The 22,515-nt window shown below is 41.8% G+C and overlaps 2 protein-coding genes across 4 annotated transcripts; one reads left to right on the top strand and one right to left on the bottom strand.

Annotated features, from left to right (window-relative positions):
* Window positions 1–552: 552 nt before the first annotated feature.
* On the top strand, window positions 553–22,248 carry LOC111956155 (probable methyltransferase-like protein 24). Of its 3 annotated transcripts, none has more exons than XM_023976606.2 (5): window positions 555–1,092; window positions 16,664–16,762; window positions 17,918–18,048; window positions 18,562–18,751; window positions 21,045–22,248. In XM_023976606.2, the coding sequence occupies exons 1-5, from the start codon at window positions 823–825 to the stop codon at window positions 21,354–21,356; spliced, it is 1,002 nt and encodes a 333-aa protein (XP_023832374.1). In that variant the 5' UTR covers window positions 555–822; the 3' UTR covers window positions 21,357–22,248. The 3 variants fall into 3 exon arrangements, with proteins under 3 accessions (XP_023832375.1, XP_023832374.1, XP_023832373.1); XM_023976605.2 differs by having other exon boundaries at window positions 557–1,092; window positions 18,502–18,751; XM_023976607.2 differs by lacking the exon at window positions 16,664–16,762 and having other exon boundaries at window positions 553–1,092; window positions 18,502–18,751.
* LOC111956156 (uncharacterized) lies at window positions 5,122–10,897 on the bottom strand. Its single transcript, XM_070436367.1, has 8 exons — window positions 9,730–10,897; window positions 9,497–9,633; window positions 9,280–9,416; window positions 8,907–9,000; window positions 8,459–8,781; window positions 8,098–8,299; window positions 7,869–7,996; window positions 5,122–7,785 (listed from the first exon to the last, which is right to left on the bottom strand). The coding sequence occupies exons 1-5, from the start codon at window positions 9,893–9,895 to the stop codon at window positions 8,527–8,529; spliced, it is 789 nt and encodes a 262-aa protein (XP_070292468.1). The 5' UTR covers window positions 9,896–10,897; the 3' UTR covers window positions 5,122–7,785; window positions 7,869–7,996; window positions 8,098–8,299; window positions 8,459–8,526.
* Window positions 22,249–22,515: the final 267 nt, after the last annotated feature.

Genomic DNA, 22,515 nt, shown 5'->3' with positions numbered 1-22,515 from the left:
AGAGGGAAAGAGAGTGGACGGGAGAGGGCAGGAAGAGGGGGGGAAACTGTTCAGTGTTAGGAAAGATTCCACAGTAAAGTAATTACACTGAGCCCCCGATTTTTCACTTTAAAATGTATATTCCAAACAAAATCCATTGATTTCAAAGTAGATCAGAACATATGATGCACAATGGCTACTTTCAACTATTTATACAGTAATAAATAAAAAAATGTAAAAGCTGTGTAGATGCAAAGTTTGTATCTTCCTGTGAATTTGTTTTTGTAAAATCCTCAGTGGAAATTGTTTAAAGTAGTCTTCATGCATAGAGTTGTATGGTTTTTAAAACTTTGAAATCAATGGTTTTTGTTTGGTATACATTTTTAAGTGAGGCTCAGTGTAATTCCGTTACCATGGCACGGCTACTTTTCTATTCCGTAATTCCCATGAGACTTCACTTAGCTTGTTGATGAGAACGCCAATGGGCTAATAAAGGTCCTATTTGGAGCTTGGTCTGTTTTTCTGTGAGAAACAGACTTCTAAAAATACCGTAATAGGCTAGATATCAACCAATCGGCCACTGACCCTGGAGCTCTGCGTCACCACTCTGCCCTCCGGCTGGTCACAGAGCAGGAGAAAGGGTCTGTAGCCTTCAGTTGAAAGTGGGCAGAACAAAGGGAAGCGGAGTTCTTGAAAGGCTAGCGACTGCTTCACGTTACTGTTTTTAACTCCCCACAGTTCCGCAGCAGCCATTCGGTCAGTTGACTCCCACGAGGCACCAGGCCGGTCCAGTTGGGAAGGAGAACAAAGGCACGAGATGCTCACCGGTTTCCCGGAGGAGGCATGTCAGCCGGTGGCGGTGTGCAGCGCGTGCTGCTGTTAATTATCCCGATGTTTCTACTCGTGCTACAGCTCCTGGTCGGGCTCCGGTTGCCGCGAGCAGACCACGCAGGTAGCCCCGGGGCCTTTAAGGACGGGGTCGCCTTCACGGTGATCAGCATAGAACCGGAGAGAAGGAGCGCGCGCCAAACGGGATCTTTGGATTTTTTACGGGATGAGTCGGGAGCGAGCCGCGTGTACGAAGATGAAAACGAGATGGCCATTGGCGACCGGGTGAGAGCGAACTACGAGCGCGCAAACACACACAGTTGAGACGAGGACAAGATAGGGCAGACTGACCCCCGATCAGTGACAGCTGTCCTGCAGCTGTAGTGATCAGCTGCGTGTGTGTCAGTGGTCAGGGAGGAGCAGGTTTCAGCTGCTCGTTTTTGTTGGTATGTCAATAATACATCCCCCATCTCTCCACTCACCCCCCTCTACTCCTTTCCTGTCAATCCCCCCATCATCATCTCCCCCTCTCTCATTTATGGTTTTTCGCTTTGGCTCTCTAATTCTCTCTCCCCTCCTAAGGCTAGCTCCTAGTCAGTCTGGTGAGTCATCATCGACTCCTCTCCCTCCTCCTTCCTGGGTTGCCATGGTGACCACAGTGGTCTCTAGGGGTGGGGTGGGCTGTGTGTTTGTGTGTATATGTGTGTGTGTGTTAGTATGCCTGAGGCATGCATGTCACTAGCAGGGCTGGAGTCAGAGCCCTTGACCTGTCTGTACATCTCTCATACCTGAGGGGCCAACGCTCGCTCGCTCGGGCACACACATTCCTCTACATGATTTATTCTACGCTCTTTGATCTCCACTCCCACTGACACCTAAAGTGGCCACTCAACCTATGGAGTATGTGTGTGTTTCATTTACATTTTATTAATTTACAAATACTGAGCTGACATGTACAGACTAGCTGTGTTTGAATGTTCATACTGACCGTACTATTTGTGACATAAATTGATTATGTAGTATGCTTATTGGTCACAGTATGGATAGTTAGTATGGCAAAAGTACCCGGATGTTGTACTACATTCGCCAAAATACGAAGTATACACGCAGTGGACAGTATTCCTGTGCTTTTTGGGCCCTAATGAAATTCTTCAGAAAATGGGCGTGGCTTCACAACATTTTTAGATTTAAAAAATGGCGGAAAATATGCAGCAGGAGTCCGACGAGAGTGGATACAAATTCATTGCTTTAACTAATTATGACAAAATGTTAAGAAAATGTTGAGCAATGTAATAAAGTCATGCGTTTTCAAATAAGTTACGTTACACGTTATGTTGGCTGACAATTTGTTTGCTACTGTGTCGGGGCGAGGGGACGCCGTAAAGTTATACTGTTACACTACGGTAGGTAGCCTTACGAACCACATAGCATATCATTTCAGCCGTTGCTTGTATGCAGCGATTTTATCATGTAAATCTTGGTGGGGCAAAGTCCCCCCAATTTTTTTTAGATGCATGCCAGGAAAGCCACTACACAATACATTTATTGCACTATAACGGTGACAAACAGTGCCCACAAAAAGCTGTCCCAACAGCAGAGCTTTCTTTTCAGCACGGAGTGGAGTGAATTCTTACCACCGCTACACCTGGCTATCAGCAGAGCCTTGTCTAGCATTGAAACAGTTAATTCAGCCTCATTTACTGCCTTTTAAAAAACATAGCTGATATGGCTGACTTACTTAAACAAATGTGGTTTCTATGGAGATGTACAAACTATGGCATAGGGGGACGTTAAACGGAGAAGAGGCAATCCGTAATTTTGATGAAGACATTAATGAGCGAACTAGGACAGACGTAGTCAATATAACTATTTGTTCAGGACTTTTAAAATGTACAGCGACAGAATTCATAACATGGGCCGTTCTTACAGTATTCTCCCTGTACACCAAGTCAGAACCGAAGGATAAATAAAGGGGGCATATAAGCAGACAATAAAAGCTCTTACACTATTTTAATTACATTTCTCTAAAACAGGCTATGAGCTACATGTGCACCACCAAGTCAGAACAGTAGGCTAAGTTATGAAGGGGAAAGGGACCAAATTATTAGGGTGAGGCACATGGGCTACTAACAGCTTACTACACAACATACACTTAGTATTACTTTCTTAGCTAAAGTATACATATCTCCCTGGCATATTGCATCAATTATGCAGCAACATACAATACATTTTTGGACTCACGTTGTTGTCTTGTGCTCACTTGAACAGGAAGGTGGCACGGCGGTCCTTCTTTTGTGCAAATTTTGTCATCAAACTTTGTCATCAAAGTCTGTCATTCTCTGGATTTATGGTGCTTTCAAGACAACTGGGAACTTGGGAAAAAACAAGGTTGAATCATGACGTTAGTGATCTTCAGTTCTGAGCTCTAGAAAGAGGCCAGAGTTCCCGACTTGGAATTCTGAGTTGGATGACCATTCAAAATGTATTTTCCCAGTCGGAGCTAAGATTTTTTCAGAGTTTCCAGTTGTTTTGAACGCAGCAGAAGTCATGCTGAACTCACAGAATGGCCAGTGTGTTCAACCTTTTCTGGCCCATGGTGTTGCATGTGAATGTTTATCCTTTTAAGCTGGGAAAAGACACCCTAAAACCCAGACTTGGACCACACACACCCACCCACTCCACTGAATATCAGGCTAGTGATTGCTTTGTAATGCTTGCAGTTAGCCACTGATTTCTTCCAATCCACTCATTGTTGAATTTGCGATTTCCATCTTGTTGTGTAATGTTTATGTCCAATGGCCGATGAGTACCAATACGTTTTATCTAGAATTTCTCTTCATATGACAAGGATTGAAAAGGATTTGCCAGTAGATTGTCGACTTGATTCATGATGACTGCTTGTCTAGCTTGCTAGCTAAGATTTTGATAGTGTGATGTTGACATGATCAGTCCAATCAAAGCTATGGTAGATATAACGTGATTTGACATTTTATCTGTGGTCAATGACCTTGAGCCTTCTTGGATGGGCACTTCTAATGCAACTATGGCAGTACCCAAGGGGCTTAAATTTGAGCTCTCCCTGTTCATATTGCGGTGATGTAGGGTCCACATGAGTGACAACACTGAGCCAATCATGATGCAACTAGAGAACATTACCAACCCCTGCACTCCGAATTTCTGCTGGCTGCCCCACCACCACAGAAAGCACTGAGCTAGGCTGAAACACCTGCATTTTGGAGCTGCCTTTTAAAGCCACATTGCTTTCTTGAGTAACAATTATTATTATTTTTTTTTTACATTGTTTGCAAACTCATATGTGACACGTATTAATGTCAAAAGAACATGCAAAACAGGCAAAAAATAAATAGTTTTCTTTTTTTAGCTAAACAGGTAGAGCTCAAAACAAGAGGGTGCTCTGCCCTACCTGCCCTGAATGACGGGTCACCACTGCTTGTATGTACCGGTATGTCAGTGGCGGTCTGTGCCGTTTTAAGATGGAGGGCAATGTTTTTTTTATTTTTATGAGCATGGCCTTATTTCTATTACAGCATATTGGATGACATTCATATTCCATTCACCCAGTTCAATGTAACATCCATAGGTTTAGACTAGTACATGATACTCAAATGTTCCCTAACATGAGGTTGCTACAAACTAGCCTATGAATGAAAGATTACAATGTAGGTGCACACAGGTTGAGAAAAAATGTTGTGACAGTGACACAGCCTTGCCTGCATCTAGCTGATCGAGGGTGTAATCATTAGTACACCAGTTGCAAACGAGAGTTTGTATTGGACAAATTCAGGTATGTTTGTCCCCGTTTAGTTTGCTTCAGTTTAAGAAACGTTTAACAGAATGAATAAACCCCTGGATACACGCTGTATTTCTTCTCACATCTATGCACTCCTCTTCTCACCTTTTCCCTTCGTTTGTGGACTTCTACACAGTAAATGTGAAAGTGTTAAATCAACACTGTGTTAAATTTAACACTGTCAGCAAGTACATATGGTCCCACTCTACACAGAGTAAAAAGTACACTGATCCAAGTGTTACATTTCTAGTGTTGATTTAACACTGAGTGCAAAAAGTTAACACTACACTGGCCGATGTTGATCAAATGTAACACGAGGTAATCAACACTGAGTGTTAGTGACACTCACTAGTGTTGATCTAGGGTGACTCCTAGAGTAAAAATGTGTTTACTCTATTCAGTGTTAATTTATTTACTCTTCCCTCATGTAAATGAAAATTATATTTTGGAAAAGCACTTGGAATTTCACAATAAACTCAAGCAAAGCTGTTTCAACATTCAAATATGTTTATTATAACCAAACCATAAGTCCCAGCCCTGGCTTAAACTTATCAAGTGACAGTAGAATGTAGTCAAAAGAATCCCTTGCTCCATATGACATGAGCAAATCAATAGGTTTGTTGGAAAATGCTGACATTTACATTAAAAACATGTTTCTCACAACCTAACCATAAGTCTCAGCCCTGGCTTAAACTGTTATCAAGTGACAGTAGGGGACAATGTAGTCAAAAAAATCCCTTGCTCCATATGACATGAGCAAATCAAAAGGTTTGTGGTACATTATGTTATTTACATGAAATACTTTGCATGGTGGACTATGCTTCAAAACTTTAAATGCATGCAAATGATCATCAAAACATAAGGTTTCAAGAGCTGACCCAACCCAAAAAACATTTTTCTTTCAGAAGAATAGCCTCAATTTTGTATACTGGCATTTCAAATGACTACTTCACCACATATGACCAAATCAAGACGATATTTTATACCATGGTGCTTTACCCATTTAGCTGACAAAACATTTGTGTGCACTGAGACACAAAAATTCCTTATACAACGAGGATAATGTATCATGAAGTGGTGTTTCGGTAACAGATTTCTAATCAGGAAAAAAATACTTGAAAAGCCTATGATGTTCAGCAATTAAGTGCTTCAGATAGATAGTCATGCCCTCTGTTAGTATAGGAGAAAACACAATATTTACAATTTGTAGTAGTAACAGAAGCAGCTGCCAGTATTTATCATCTTTCTGTACCAGATCACCAACTATCAATGGCAAATTACAGAGAAGACACCAAGACTGAATAGCATTTAGACCCAAATCATTGCTCCCATCATCCAATTTGAGTGCAGGTGGACGATTCCTCCTCTCTGTGTAGCCATAGTTACATGAATGAACTCTACCGTAGACATCTTTATCAGTCACAAAGTTGGCTTGTATATACTGTAACGCAAGTTACCTCAAATTGTGCAACTCCTAAAATGTCATGCATTATATCAACAGAAAGTTGTCTGTAGTATTGAAGTACTGGAGAGTTCAATAAGCAAGCATGCTTCACACTTTGGGTTTGACTGAATAGTTTGACAATGGTCTGAGTTGCATGTGTTTTGTTCGTAAAGTCACTCTTGGGTCATCCTCAGAGAACACAGTTTAAAAATCCACTTTCTCAGTGTTGCAGAAATGGCAACAATAACGAGCACTAAATGATTCCACAAAACCAAACAGGCAATGTATACCAAGATTATCTCCAGTTACTTGGACAATACTGCCATGTATACAACCACTGAAGAAGGGAACTGCAATACCCTCAGTCACAAGCAATTTCAAATCGCTAACTATTGGCTCAAGAATGGAATCAAATCCCTACGTTTTAAGGTCCTGGGTATGGAAGAGTGCACATAAGTGAATATTTACCAAAATTGAATGAAACTTTGGGGTAAAATTTCTCAAAGTAAAGTATRTACCTCCCAACTTGTGAATTCCCTTTTTTGATCCCAATGGATTAGCAGTCTCAAAGTCATCATAAGAGTTGAATTTTCAATGCATTTTTCTCTTTAGAAAAGAGAGGATGTCTCTTCATATATAGTCCAGCTTTCAAATCAAAGTAAACTCAATTTTAAAACTGTGCCCCGAGTTAAACATGCCACTTGTATTTGGGTTCTTCAAAATTGACTGCAATGTCTGGAGAATTGGAACGTAAAAAAATTGATCAGTTATGACCATTTGATCATAAGTTCCAGTAGTGTTGTTTCTTCTATTGTCAAATCTAACACCAAGGACTCTCAACTGGTTGACCTGTTCCCCATTTTTGTATAAAATAAGCACTTCGTTTTGATACCGAATTCAACAATGTGAAAGGAATTTCAATATCCTGAAAATAATGTTGTATTTTTCTGAAAATTTGTGTCTTTTGAAGATATACATGTGAGATCGGTCGCTTTAGCTTGACGCTGTATCTCTTGAACTGCTTCTTCCATGGAAGATACAAAACTATTTACAGTCTGACCTACACCTGCAGCTGTGCAATAGCAGACGCACACATAGCAAGTGTGTTTTTGTTAGATATTGGTACATGGTTACAACTAGAATTTGAAGGAAAATCAGCATTACTTGGCTGATTATCAACGGCTGTATTAGCATTCAAGTTAGCATTTGACAGTCTCGGGATTGTGCCCTGTTCAAATGCTTCCTAAAGTCTGAAAATGTACCAAATACACGACAACAATCTGCTTGACCACATTTTAGTCTAAGAGTTCTACCAGGGCACATTCCATGCATCAACTTGAGATGCCTTATGAGCAAGTTGGTACTTCCATGACTAGCATGGTAAACAAAACATATCATCACTTAATCAGCATTAGTGCAGAGGTCTAGCTCTGAGCTCAGCAACCCTTGGAGTCTCCTTAACCTTCCCAATGTCTATGATGTACACAGTTGTCTGTATGAAGGTGTACATGTTGCGCAGCATTGTATTGTAAGCAGTACCAAAAACAAAGTGAGTCTTGAAAAGCTCATCGAAGCACCAAGAGCGCTCGTTGACTTGCAAGGCTTGCTTGTCCAGGATGATGAAGTAAGCATGGATGCTGCTCTTCCTGGTCCCGACTGCAAGAAGATATGGTTGGCGGCTCTGGTCAATCGCATCAAGGTGCTCCTGGATACTGGTTCCTGCCTGAAGACGACAAAAACGAACACCATCATTAGTTCATCATAATGGCTGCAGCACTGTCCAAGAATAAGAATGCCTATACAAACCTTTTAGAATATCACAAGATGCTGTTCAGCTTGGGATGCAGACATCTTGCCTGGTCTTTTGCGGCCTTGTGATGAAGGAGGAATCAAATGGAGCAGGAGAAGGATGGAGGAAAGGTCACTTTCCCATCCTAAACAAAGAGATCCTAATTAAAATGGTAAATTCCATCATCAGTGACATTAACATTTCAGAGTTATTTGAAATATAAATGATCAATTATGATCATCTAACTGTAAGCATTCGTGTCAGCTCCCTCATCAACTGCAGATTCTGCCATCTGGATCAGCTCCTGAAGTTCAGCTCCCTGAGTGGCCTTGCTTAGGGCCTTGCTTAGCATGATGATCTTTTGCTTGAATGTAGTTGGCCACCTCTCCAAAAACTTGGCTGATGTTCCCTCTCCAAAGAGCAGCACAAAATCCTGTTCAATCTGAAACTAATAAGACAAAAACATTCCACTTTAACCTCAAATGAGTTTGAGTAAATCACCAGCCTACACATTAATTGAACTACTATTACTGGCCAACCTGAATTGGCATCTAGAGATTAAACACAATATATACATCGTTAAAAAATGTTTTTTTTTAAGTCTTACCAAGCCCTTCACATCCAGAAAGGGTGTAAATTCGGTTAGGATGGTGGAGCATTTAGTCGGGTCGTGGGTCATCTTCCTGTACTCAAAAGGTCAATCTCATCTTCTGTTTCCTCATCAGAAGAATGCTTCATAAGAGAAATGGCCTCTCGGCACTGGTCTTCACTCAGGGTAGCCAAAGTGGATGGACTGGACTCCCTCTCAGCAGTTGGCCCTCCAGAGTATAGTTGAGTGGGCCGTTTCTCTGATGAAACCAAATTCCTCTGAATGGTTTTGATTCTATACGAGAGGTACCCTTCTCCACTATTAGGGTCGTAATAATGTTCCTTAAGAAAATGAACATGGTTACTAATCTTGAAAGAAAAAACAAATAACCAAGTCCCATTTGCTCAGATACCATACCAGACGAATTAAACGCAGATGCCCTTTATCAGTTGTAATGTATACTTACATATCCATTTGCAGTGTAGGGATCCTTAAGGTATGGGAACAAAGAGACGATGCCTTGTGCAAACGTTTCTCTCACACTGCGCAGTGGTGATGTCCTGACAAGAATATAATGTTATGTTTAGGCGGCAATCAGAATCTCCACAAGCAGCATTGGTCCCCAGTCAGCTAAATATCCGGAGTGATTTTTGAATCAGTATCATGCCCATCGAATTTGATACAAGAGAAGTCTTCTACCAATAGCAGTGGATGGTCAGCAGTAGCCTAACCAATTATGTGACTGAGATACTGATACAGAAGTCATTTTTAACATTCAGCAGATATGGGAGCAAGTAATGCTCAACAATTTGTGTTATGAATCTTTCCTTTAAACTTACCCATGAGTCTCTGTCATCGCCGAAACAAGAATGTTGATCATCTTTCGTCTGGTGCAGTCAGTCAGGCTTTTAGTTTTGGCGTATTCCTTGATGACAACCTCTCCACCAGGCTTTTTCTTCAGTATGCTCTCTATTAGCTGTAAAAAAATAAAAAAATAAACAGCAGTGTGAAATCCATTTTATGCCAAGTTAAATGAAGAATGAATTACAAACGTACATTTTTTGCTTCGTCATCAGATCTTTGACACTTCCGTGAGGGGCTTCCATCCTCGCTCAAAATGATTGTATCAACCGACTCATGGTCTGAACCACCCATCACAGAACTGGCAGAGACAGGACTCATCAGGGAAGATTCTGAAATACACAAAGACAACAATACAGGCATGTCAAATGTATGGTTATATTGAAAGTGATGCCACAAGTAACCAAGACTTGAACACCAGCACATACCTTTAGCATCATTGTTCAGTGTGAGCTTGAAAACACCAAGATCTGGCCGTTTCACCACCTTTTCAAACACATCCCCATCAACTTCAGTTCCAGACCCATCATACAGCTTTGTCTCTGATAAACTAGTAAGTGGGATCTCAAATTTCAGGAAAGCTGTGACAAACATTAAGACAACAACCTGCAATTGGAAAGGTACGAGAAATCAGACTGACTGGTATGAAAACAATACATTTATTTCCAATCAAAAAGGTTTTCAAGTGTCAGGTTAATGATCTTGACATTTTTGTTCACCATTGAATTTCACCCTGATCAGCATGACTAGGTCCAAAAGCAGTTAGGAGATAAGGCCAGCATGGATGAAAAGCATTACATTTGTATTTCAATCATGACACATTATATAAGGCTGACTACAAACATTTTCACCAATACTCTTTTACTTAGCAATGATCATTTCAAAGTATATTTTGAAAATATTGGATCATGACCACAACTTTTGATATTACTTGAAGCAGGTCCCAAACTACAGCAAACAGACTATTCAACTCACATTCACTGTCCCAAAATATGGACACGGCCTAATTAGTCCAGTAAAATACATTCATATTTCCAGCTAGTCACTATATTATGTTGTCATGTTCTAGGAGCAGTCTTACAAGACTGCCAAAATGAACTGGTTACAGAGCGAGTGCGAAACGCAGTTAGCTAGACGCCGATGCAATGGCCACAATATTTAAAAGCATCACGCACAAGTCGAAAATGTAGTTAAAATTTGGTTAAATAAACAACTCACCTTAATCAGATTAGTCCTCAATATACACAGTTGAAGTCGGAAGTTTACATACACCTTAGCCAAATACATTTCAACTCAGTTTTTCACAATTCCTGACATTTAATCCTAGTAAACATACCCTGTTTTAGGTCAGTTAGGATCACCACTTTATTGTAAGAATGTGAAATGTCAGAATAATAGTAGAGAGAATGATTTATTTCAGCTTTTATTGCTTTCATCACATTCCCAGTGGGTCAGAAGTTTACATACACTCAATTAGTATTTGGTAGCATTGCCTTTAAATTGTTTAACTTGGGTCAAACGTTTCAGGTAGCCTTCCACAAGGCTCCCACAATAAGTTGGGTGAATTTTGGCCCATTTCTCCTGACAGAGCTGGTGTAACTGAGTCAGGTTTGTCGGCCTCCTTGCTCGCAAACGCTTTTTCAGTTCTGCCCACAAATTTTATATGGGATTGAGGTCAGGGTTTTGTGATGGCCACTCCAATACCTTGACTTTGTTGTCCTTAAGCCATTTTGCAAGTATGCTTGGGGTCATTGTCCATTTGGAAGACCCATTTGCGACCAAGCTTTAACCTCACTAGGGTATGTGGGACGGTAGCGTCCCACCTCGTCAACAGCCAGTGAAACTGCAGGGCGCCAAATTCAAAACAACAGAAATCCCATAATTTAAATTCCTCAAACATACAAGTATTTTATACCATTTTAAAGATACACTTGTTGTAAATCCAGCCAAAGCCAAATTTCAAAAAGGTTTTACGACAAAAGCACACCAAACGATTATGTTAGGTTAGAGCCAAGTCACAGAAAATTTTTCCAGCCAAAGAGAGGAGTAACAAAAAGCAGAAATAGAGATAAAATTAATCACTAACCTTTGATGATCTTCATCAGATGACACTCATATGACTTCATGTTACACAATACATGTATGTTTTGTTCGGTAAAGTTAATATTTATATCCAAAAATCTGAGTTTAGGCGGGACGCTACTGTCTCACTTGGCAAAAAGACAGAAAATGCAGAGCGCCGAATTCAAATTAATTACTATAAAAATTACTATAAAAATCAAACTTTCATTAAATCACACATGAAAGATACCAAATTAAAGCTACACTGGTTGTGAATCCAGCCAACATGTCAGAATTCAAATAGGCTTTTCGGCGAAAGCAAACGTTGCTATTATCTGAGGATAGCACCATTGTAAACAAAGAGAGAAGCGTATTTCAACCCTGCAGGCGCGACACAAAACGCAGAAATAAAAATATAATTCATGCCTTACCTTTGACGAGCTTCTGTTGTTGGCACTCCAATATGTCCCATAAACATCACAAGTGGTCCTTTTGTTCGATTAAGTCCGTCGATATATATCCAAAATGTCCATTTATTTGGTGCGTTTGATCCAGAAAAACACCGGTTCCAAATTGTGAAACGTGACTACAAAATATCTCAAAGGTTACCTGTAAACTTTGCCAAAAAATGTCAAACTACTTTTGTAATACAACTTTAGGTATTTTTTTACGTAAATAATCGATCAAATTGACGACGGGATGATCTGTGTTCAATACAGGATTAAAACCAACTGTAGCTAGCTTTCTGGTCATGCGCTTCTAACAAACAGGACACTTCGAGTGACCCTCCTTCAAGATGGCCGTACTTCTTCATTACACAAAGGAATAACCTCAACCAATTTCTAGACTGTTGACATCCAGTGGAAGCGGTAGGAACTGCAAGAAGGTCCCTTAGAAATCTGGTTTTCCATTGAAAACTCATTGAAAAGAGTGACCTAAAAAAAAAGAAAAAATCTGAATGGTTTGTCCTCTGGGTTTCGCCTGCTAAATAAGTTCTGTTAAACTCACAGACATGATTCAAACAGTTTTAGAAACTTCAGAGTGTTTTCTATCCAAATCTACTAATAATATGCATATCCTATCTTCTGGGGATGAGTAGCTGGCAGTTTAATTTGGGCATGCTTTTCATCCAAAATTCCAAATGCTGCCCCCTACCCAAGAGAAGTTAACTTCCTGACTGATGTCTTGATGTTGCTTCAATATATCCACATCATTATTCTTCCTCATGATGCCATCTACTTTGTGAAATGCACCAGTCCCTCCAGCAGCAAAGCACCCCCACAACATGATGCTGCTACCCCCATGCTTCACGGTTGGGATGGTGTTCTTCGGCTTGCAAGCATCCCCCTTTTTCCTCTAAACATAACAATGGTCATTATGGCCAAACAGTTCTATTTTTGTTTCATCAGACCAGAGCACATTTCTCCAAAAAGTACGATCTTTGTCCCCATGTGCAGTTGCAAACCGTAGTCTGGCTTTTTTATGGCAGTTTTGGAGCAGTGGCTTTTCCTTGCTGAGCGGCCTTTCTGGTTATGTCGATATAGGACTCGTTTTACTGTGGATATAGATACTTTTGTACCTGTTTCCTCCAGCATCTTCACAAGGTCCTTTGCTGTTCTGGGATTGATTTGCACTTTTCGCACCAAAGTACGTTCATCTCTAGGAGACAGAAGGTGTCTTCTTCCTGAGCGGTATGACGGCTGCGTGGTCCCATGGTGTTTATACTTGCATACTATTGTTTGTAAAGATGAACGTGGTACCTTCAGGCGTTTGGAAATTGCTCCCAAGGATGAACCAGACTTGTGGAGGTCTACAATTTTTTTTCTGAGGTCTTGGCTGATTTCTTTTGATTTTCCCATGATGTCAAGCAAAGAGGCACTTATTTGAAGGTAGGCCTTGAAATACATCCACAGGTACACCTCCAATTGACTCAAATGATGTCAATTAGCCTATCAGAAGCTTTTTAAGCCATGACATAATTTTATGGAACTTTCCAACCGGTTTAAAAGGCACAGTCAACTTAGTGTATGTAAACTGAATTATAAAAGTGAAAATCTGTCTGTAAACAATTGTTGGAAAAATTACTTGTGTCATGCACAAAGTAGATGTCCTAATTGACTTGCCAAAACTATAGTTTGTTAACAAGAAATTTGTGGAGCGGTTGAAAAACAAGTTTTAATGACTCCTACCTAAGTGTATGTAAACGTCCGACTTCAACTGTAAGTATTCAGACCCTTTGCTATGAGACTCGAAATTGAGCTCAGGTGCATCCTGTTTCCATTGATCATCCTTGATGTTTCTACAACTTCATTGGTAAATTAAATTGATTGGACATGATTTGGAAACGCACACACCTGTCTACATAAGGTCACACTGTTGACAGTGTCAGAGCAAAAACCAAGCCATAAGGAATTGTCTGTTTTGTGAGGCACAGATCTAAGGAAGGGTACCAAAAAAAATTTGGGAGCATTGAAGGTCCCCAAGAACACAGTGGCCTCCATCATTCTTAACTTCTTTGTGATAGGGGGCAGCATTTTCACTTTTGGATGAATTGCATGCCCATAGTGAACTGCCTCCTACTCTGTCCCAGATGCTAATATATGCATATTATTATTACTATTGGATATAAAACACTCTGAAGTTTCTATAACTGTTTGAATGATGTCTGTGAGTATAACAGAACTCATATGGCAGGCAAAAACATGAGAAAGAATCCAAACAGGAAGTGAGAATTCTGAGGCTGGTCGATGTTCAACTAATCGCCTATTCAATTCCCTGTAAGATATGGATCTGTTTGAACTTCATACGCCTTCCACTAGATGTCAACAGTCTGTAGAACGTGGAATGAAGCCTCTACTGTGATGTTGAGCCGGATGGGAGGTGTTTCAGTCATTGGTCTGGCAGAATGCCAGTTCCTGGTCTCGCGCATACCAAACGATATCGTCTTGCTTTCCATAACTTCTAGAGACACAAAGGAATTCTTCGGTTGGAACGTTATTGGATAGTTATGATAACAACATCCTGAAGATTGATTCTCTACTTAGTTTGACCAGTTTATTCAACCTGTTATATAACTTTTTGAAGTTTTCGTCCGAGTTCGCCTGCATCTGCGCGAGCGTTTGGACATGTGCACTAAACATGCTAGCAAAAGTAGCTACTTAGATATAAGTAATGGACATTATCGAACAAAACAACGATTTATTGTGGAACTAGGATTCCTGGGAGTGCATTCTGATGAAGATCATCAAAGGTAAGGGAATATTTATGATGTAATTTCATATTTCTGTTGACTCCAACATGGCGGAGAAATGTTGTTATATCTGAGCTCCGTCTCAGATTATTGCATGGTGTGCTTTTTACGTAAAGTTTTTTTGAAATCTGACACAGCGGTTGCATTACGAACAAGTGTATCTTTAATTCTATGTAAAACATGTATCTTTCATCAAAGTTTATGATGAGTATTTCTGTTATTTGACGTGGCTCTCTGCAATTTCTCCGGATATTTTGGAGGCATTTCTGAACATGGCGCCAATGTAAACCGAGATTTGTGGATATAAATATGCACATTATCGAACAAAACATAAATGTATTGTAACATGATGTCCTATGAGTGTCATCTGATGAAGATCATCAAAGGTTAGTGATTAATTTTATCTCTATTTCTGCTTTTTGTGACTACTATCTTTTGCTGGGAAAATGGCTGTTTTTCTGTGGCTATGTACTGAGCTAACATAATTGTTTGGTGTGCTTTCCCCGTAAATCCTTTTTGACATCAGACACGTTGGCTGGATTTACAACACGTGTAGCTTTAATTTGGTGTCTTCCATGTGTGATTTCATGAAAGATAGATTTTTATAGTAATATATTTGAATTTGGCACGCTATATTTTTCCTGGCTTTTGGCCAAGTGGGATGCTACCATCCCACATATCCCAGAAAAGTTAAATGGAAGAAGTTTGGAACCACCAAGATTCTTCCTAGAGCTGGCTACCTGGGCAAACGGCGCAATCAGGGGAGAAGGGCCTTGGTCAGGGAGGTGACCAAGAATCCGATGGTTATTCTGACAGAGCTCCAGAGTTCCTCTGTGGGAATGGGAGAACCTTCCAGAAGGACAACCATCTCTGCAGCACTCCACAAATCAGGCCTTTATGGTAGAGTGGCCAGACAGAAGCCACTCCTCAGTAAAAGGCACATGACAGCCCACTTTGAGTTTGCCAAAAGGCACCGAAAGGACTCAGACCATGAGAAACAAGATTCTCTGGTCTGATGAAACCAAGATTGAACTCTTTGCCTGAATGCCAAGTGTCACGTCTGGAGGAAACCTGGCACCGTCCCTACGGTGAAGCATGGTGGTGGCAGCATCATGCTGTAGGGATGATTTTCAGCGGCAGGAACTGGGAGACTAGTCAGGATCAAGGGAAAGATGATTGAAGCAAAGTACAGAGAGATCCTTAATGAAAACCTGCTCCAGAGCACTCAGGACCTCCGACTGGGGCGAAGGTTCACCTTCCAACAGGACAACAACCCTAAGTACACAGCCAAGACAAAGCAGGAGGACAAACCCGATCTCACATCTCTGGAGAGACCTGAAAATAGCTGTGCAATGATGCTTCCCATCCAACCTGACAGAGCTTGAGAGGATCTGCAGAGAAGAATGGGAGTTAGTCCCCAAATACAGGTGTGCCAAGCTTGTAGAGTCATACCCAAGAAGACTCGCAGCTGTAATCGCTACCAAAGGTGCTTCAAAATACAGAGTAAAGGGTATGAATACTTATGTAAATGTGATCCGTTTTTTAAATTTTTATATACAGTTGCTAAATTTTCTAAAACCTAGTTTTTGCTTTGTCATTATGGGGTATTGGTTGTAGATTGATGGGAAAAAACTATTAAATACATTTTAGAATAAGGCTGTAACTTAACAAAATGTGGAAAAGTCAAGGGGTCTGAATACTTTCCGAATGCCCTGTAAGCGGTATAGTCATTGTGCGTTCTCAATGGAAATTTTTTCTGAAGTCATAAGATGTCTAGCTAGTAGTTTGTTAGGTATGCTAACAAGCTAGCAAGAAGTTGCATAGCAACAGCATCAACTTCCGGTAGACCGGCGAAGCGCTAGTACACTCAACTGAAAGTATACTGTTCGTTTACAGTATACTAAAATGAACTAATAGCATGTAGTATATACTCATTAATTAAGTAGGTAGTACACAGTATGTTAGTATGGGTATTCGAACACAGCTTGTGTGATTTGTGATTGCGAGTGGCGTGCATGTGTTACCCTGCTGACTCGTGTGTCTACCCACAGGAGAGAGGTAGAGGGTTTGAGCTGCAGCAGTGGGCATCAGGTGAGCCCTCCTTCACTGCAGAGCTGGAACGTGTCATCGGCTACATTACCACACCACAGGTACATAACCATGCCCACTTTACACCTTGGCCCACACATCATAAATAATTCAGATAGAAATGCACTGTATAGAACAGACCTGGGCCCGTAGTCATGAAGCGTCTTAGAGTAGGAATGCTGATCTAGGATCAGGTCCTTCCTGTCCATGTAAGGGCGGGTGAGTGAAATGAGTGAGGAGTCAAATGCAGAGAGCGAAATGAACGGGAAAACGCTTAAATGTCCTTCAAAAACGTAACAGGTCCAAACATGGGTGAATGCCCAAACCCCAAACCTTGTTACAAACACTGGACAGCAAAAAAAACAAAACAAGACACAATACATCACCAAACGTAACAACCAATAAGCCCGCACAAACACTAGCGGGCAAAACGAACCTAAATAGCACCCATCCCAAAACCCCAACAAGGAACAGGTGAAAACAATTAGACAGACATAAACGAAAAGGAAAAAGGGATCGGTGGCAGCTAGTAGACCGGTGACGACGACCGTCACCCGAATAGGAAAAGGGAGRCACCTTCGGTGGTATTCGTGACAGTCCAATCTTTTTCATTATATAATATTTTTCATTATAAAACTGATCCTAGATCAGACCTGGGTTTCAAATACTTGCAACATTTTATCAACTACGTGTGCCTGTTTGAGCTTGCCTGGCTTAATAAACCAATAAAAAAACTCCTAAAACTGCGTCTGCCTGTCTGGCACTCCAGGCAGACTCAAGCAAACACTCAAAGTATTAGAAATGATTGTTCAAGTACTTGAACCCAGGTCTGTCCTAGATCAGAACTCCTACTTTGTGAGGCTTGACACATACAGCCTAGGTTCTGAGGTATTTCATCATATTTCAAAGATGCTAGGGTCAGAGAGTAATGACAGTGTGGTATTTGAGACCAGACACTAAACATGTCACTGTAAACCATCGTATATGTTTGACCTAAAAACCTCTGACCCAGGGTTTCCCAACATGTGAGAGAAGGTCAGTGGAAAAAAGCCCTCTAAAAAGCAGATTAGGGGCGTCAGGCCGCATTTTTCCCAACATCCCCTCTCTCGCTCAGACAGGAAATCTGTCACATGACTTCCTCTGGGCCTAATGATAACTCAGCACTTCCATTCCACCTCCAGCCAAGCCCCTCATTACTCTGTCCTGTTCCCCTGCAGGTAAACTGTTCCCGGGTGCTTCTACCAGGTGAGTCCCAGGCTTCACAGGCCTCTGGAGCTCTCTGGCTGCTGTGTGTGGAGGGCTGGAGCCTGCCAAGCCAGGGTCCTCCGTGTGTAGCATACTCTTTCAGGTGTGTATATGTGCCACTGGAACTTCAATACAATGTAGCCTATTCTATAGCAATGTGAACCAAACAGTTTGATACCATCATTCTACAATATCATCATGGGCTCCCGAGAGGCGCAGCAGTCTAAGGCACTGCATCTGTGTGAGAGGTGTCACTGTAGTCCCTGGTTCGAATCCAGACTGCATCACATCCGCCCATGATTGGGAGTCCCATAGGGCGGCGCACAATTGGCCCAGCGTCGTCCAGGTTTGGCCGTCATTGTAAATAAGAATTTGTTCTTAACTGACTTGCCTAGTTAAATAAAGGTTAAAAAATAACATAATTGACATGCTCCCTCCCCCAAACTTGTACAAGTAGTTAATAATGTAAAACAGTTTTAAACAAAACATTATCTCTTCCTCATTCACATATCTCTCTCTTATCTACAACTCTCTCTCTGTCTGTCTCTGTGTGTAGTATGGATGAGGGTGATACAGGGTTTCTAGAGGCTCTCTCAAAGGCCTGTGATGTCCACAGATTTGACCCCAGTGGTCAGCATGGTGATAGAGCCAGCAGTGGTTACCGTGACGATGGTTCCGGTGGGTTCCGACAGTACCGGGCGTGGCTGGACTGGCGAGCAGCGAGAGGACGCAAGCAGAAGAAGGGGGTTCTGTGTAGCGGGTCCCGGACACTCAAGGACATCATGGAGACTCTGGGACATCACACGGTAAAAGCCGATTTATGGTCAATCCGTGTTCTGCAGTGGCCATACAGCATTTACGGCAATGCGGCCTCTGCAGAAGTCAGAACATTCATACTTCTTGCGCGTCTGGGAGCTGTCATACTCACCCAATAAATTAGTCTGCACCACTTCAAACGCACCACTCATAGTGATTCAGGTCTAATCTCTATAGCCATCTAGCTACACTGAACAAAAATATAAACGCAACATGTAAAGGGTTGGTCCCATGTTTCATGAGCTGAAACAAAATATCCCAGAAATGTGATACTCACAAAAAGCTTATGTTTACATCCCTATTAGTGAGCATTTCTCCTTTGCCAAGATAATCCATCCACCTGACAGGTGTGGCATATCAAGAAGCTGATTAAACAGCATGATCATTACACAAGTGCACCTTGTTCTGGGGACAATAAAAGGCCACTCTAAAATGTGCAGTATTGTCAAACAACACAATGCCACAGATGTTTCAAGTTGAGGGAGCGTGCAATTGGCAAACTGACTGCAGGAATGTCCACCAGAGCTGTTGCAGTCCAACCGGCCTCACAACCGCAGACCACGTGTAAGGTGTTGTGGGGCGAGCGGTTTGCTGATGTCAACATTGTGAACAAAGTGCCCCATGGTGGCGGTGGGGTCATGGTATGGGCAGGCATAAGCTACGGACAATGAACACAATTGTATTTTTATCTATGGCAATTTGAATGCACAGAGATACCGTGACGAAATCCTGAGGCCCATTGTTGTGCCATTCATCCGCCACCACCTCACGTTTCAGCATGATAATGCGAGGCCCCATTTCGCAACGATCTGTACACAATTCCTGGAAGCTGAAAAGGTCTGTTCTTCCTTGGCCTGCATACTCACCAGACATGTCACACATTGAGCACGTTTGGGATGCTCTGGATCGACATGTACGACAGCGTGTTCCAGTTCCTGCCAATATCTAGCAACTTCGCACAGCCATTGAACAACATTCCACAGCCCATAATCAACTGCCTGATCAACTCTATGCGAAGGAGATGTGTAGCGCTGCATGAGGCAAATGGTGGTCACATCAGATATTGACTGGTTTTCTAATCCACGCCCCTACCTAGAGTAGTTGATTGTGCGCTAATCCAGAACCCACCATCTGCATTCCATTGACGTCTTTACCACATCTAACCCCATTACCTTCCCATTCAAATACATTTTCGTGAACTTCTCCTGATAGCCTTTCGTCAAAGTTCTGTATGTTTGTTGTGAAGGAAGTTGTCAAGGAAGTGAGCTCCTTTTATACAGGATGTACAGCCCCTACCTACCATCAACCGATCATGTCAATGCGGAGCTATACGGCACTATGCGAAGCCCTCCGCATTGTTGAAACATTTGAGGTGCACGGCATCACCGTACGGAACTTGATTTGGCCTCCGCAAGCCTACAGAGGCTACGCAATTGCGTCACACCCTCCGGACCACATTGCCAGATCAAGCATACATTTTTTTTTTTTACTAACAGACACACACCAACACATACATTAATTCACACCACAGTACACAACAGATATACACATGTAACATTCATAGTACACAGACAGGGTTGCCTGCACTCCCGTTTCCATGGCAACAGGGATGAGCTGACCCTGGCTACCATAGCAACAGTGAATCACACCACTGCTGCAGTTACACACTGCAACCACTGGAGGGGAGTGAAATTCACTTTCTTCTCCCAAATGGATCCCACTAGCCCATCGTTTCCCAACTCGGTCCTCGGGACCCCAAGAGGTGCATGTTTTGGATTTTTCCCTAACACTACACAGCTGATTCAAATGATCAAAGCTTAATGATTAGTTGATTATTTGAATCAGCTGTGTAGTGCTAAGGCAAAAACCAAAACGTGCATCCCGAGGACCGAGTTTGGGAAACCCTGCACATCTCAGACCATTGGATAGGTATAAGCAATATAGTAGAATGTTCCTCTTATTCTCCATATTGCTTATCTAACCTCACATCTCCACAAGTGCATAGGAGGTAGAGAGAGGGCCGATTTGGGGGTGTCATCCCCACTAAGAATGGGATTCATACACCGACCTTCCAAACCCATTGCTGTGCTCTGTTCGCCTGCTCTGGAGCATGGTGGTAATTAGAACAAAGAGCCATAGATACTGTATATATACACACACACACTGATGAAACATAGCCCTAAGCTGTCTTTTCATTGTTTTGTTGCTTTTTAATGATGTCAAAAGTGTGTTGTTACCAATGATGTGTATATATACACACACATGGTTGTCTGTTTTTGCCAGGTGGACTTCCTGTATGCTGACCTGCTGAGTGCTGAGTGGAGGGTTCTGCAAAACTGGGCAGAGCTCGGAACTCTGGGGCGCATCCGTCACCTGGTTGCCACGGTACACCTCCAGTGGGCCGGCTTTGAGGTCGGCGGGACAGAGGCTGAGGTGGTCCGCTATTGGTTCAGCGTTCTACAGGGGCTCCAGGACGCTGGGTTTCGATTGGTCCATAGCTCTCCGGGGGCGGGAAAAAGCGTCCTAAGGCACAAAGTGGACAACGCACACAGCTCTTATACACTAAGCTGGGTTAACACTGGGCCTATACACTGAGACAAACACGTGCACCCTTTGTGCACGGCTTACGCACGAACACAATAGTCAGTGGCTATGTTCAAGATCATCAAAATCATGATTTGTCATGGGTAAATTGTGACTGACTGATCTACATGTAATAATGAGTCATTATTTATGATGCAAGGTGATTTGTAGATCAGTCAGTCGGCAGTCGCCTGCACTGTCGCAGGCAATGTCGAACAAGCCCAGTCTCTCACTGTCTGTCAGTCAGTAAAATTCCACTGCAGTGTGTCCCTCTGGTGGTGAAAAAAGGAATCTACACCAGTGTTACCCAGTGGAAGGGTCTGGAACTATTAGTCAGTTGCAACCAAAACCACTCCCTATTGGGCCAGGGCTTTATTTTGAAGGTTTAGGCAGGTCCCTCACCTAAAACCTCATTGAAGCCTCCCAGCAGCCAAAAAATATAAATAAATAAAAGTCTGGGCAGTGGGCTCAACAAAATTCTGGGAACCAGCCAGGCACTGCTAGAGATTAGCCTGCCTATTCTATTAACCCAGTACAGGCAATACTGGCTGGCATAGCTTGGCATTGAGCACACCCCTGACAATTGTTGAATGGTAATAAAGTAATCTATTCTATCTGGGACTTCGCACTGCAGAAATACAAATCAGGGGTCAAAGCCAGTCCTTCATTCAAACACTTTAGTCACCTTTGCTTTATTTATCATTAGGGTTTTATGTACTTTTTATAAATTTGTATAATCTACTTATGTGAGTTGAGCATGAATATAATCTTTCTTTGTGTTATAATTACAGTATTATGTGGGGTGGGGTTGATTATCTGCCGACATGTGCAATGTAAAGACATTTATTGATTTCAAAGATGTTTTCATATTTTTACAAGTGCAATAAAAACAGTTGACACCCCATTTGTCCTGTATGTCGTTATGTAGACTCCGCTACGTTGTACTGTTTTCATAATGAGTGAGTGTTTTGTGTATAATGTTCTACGTAGAATGTGCAATTCTACTTAGAATTTTCAGCACACTCGAACATTTCACAGATCGTACACTAATTACACATGCCGGTGACACGGGGAAGTTATTAACCGTCATAACTTCGTATTCTGCATTATAACCTTCTTACTCAATATTCACTCAATTTCTGGGACAGGTTGCAACCCGTTTGAGCAGAAT

Source organism: Salvelinus sp. IW2-2015, linkage group LG31, assembly GCF_002910315.2.
Source record: "Salvelinus sp. IW2-2015 linkage group LG31, ASM291031v2, whole genome shotgun sequence".
NCBI lineage: Eukaryota > Metazoa > Chordata > Actinopteri > Salmoniformes > Salmonidae > Salvelinus > Salvelinus sp. IW2-2015.
Note: the sequence above shows the minus strand (reverse complement) of the source record. Positions and strands in the feature narration are given on the sequence as shown.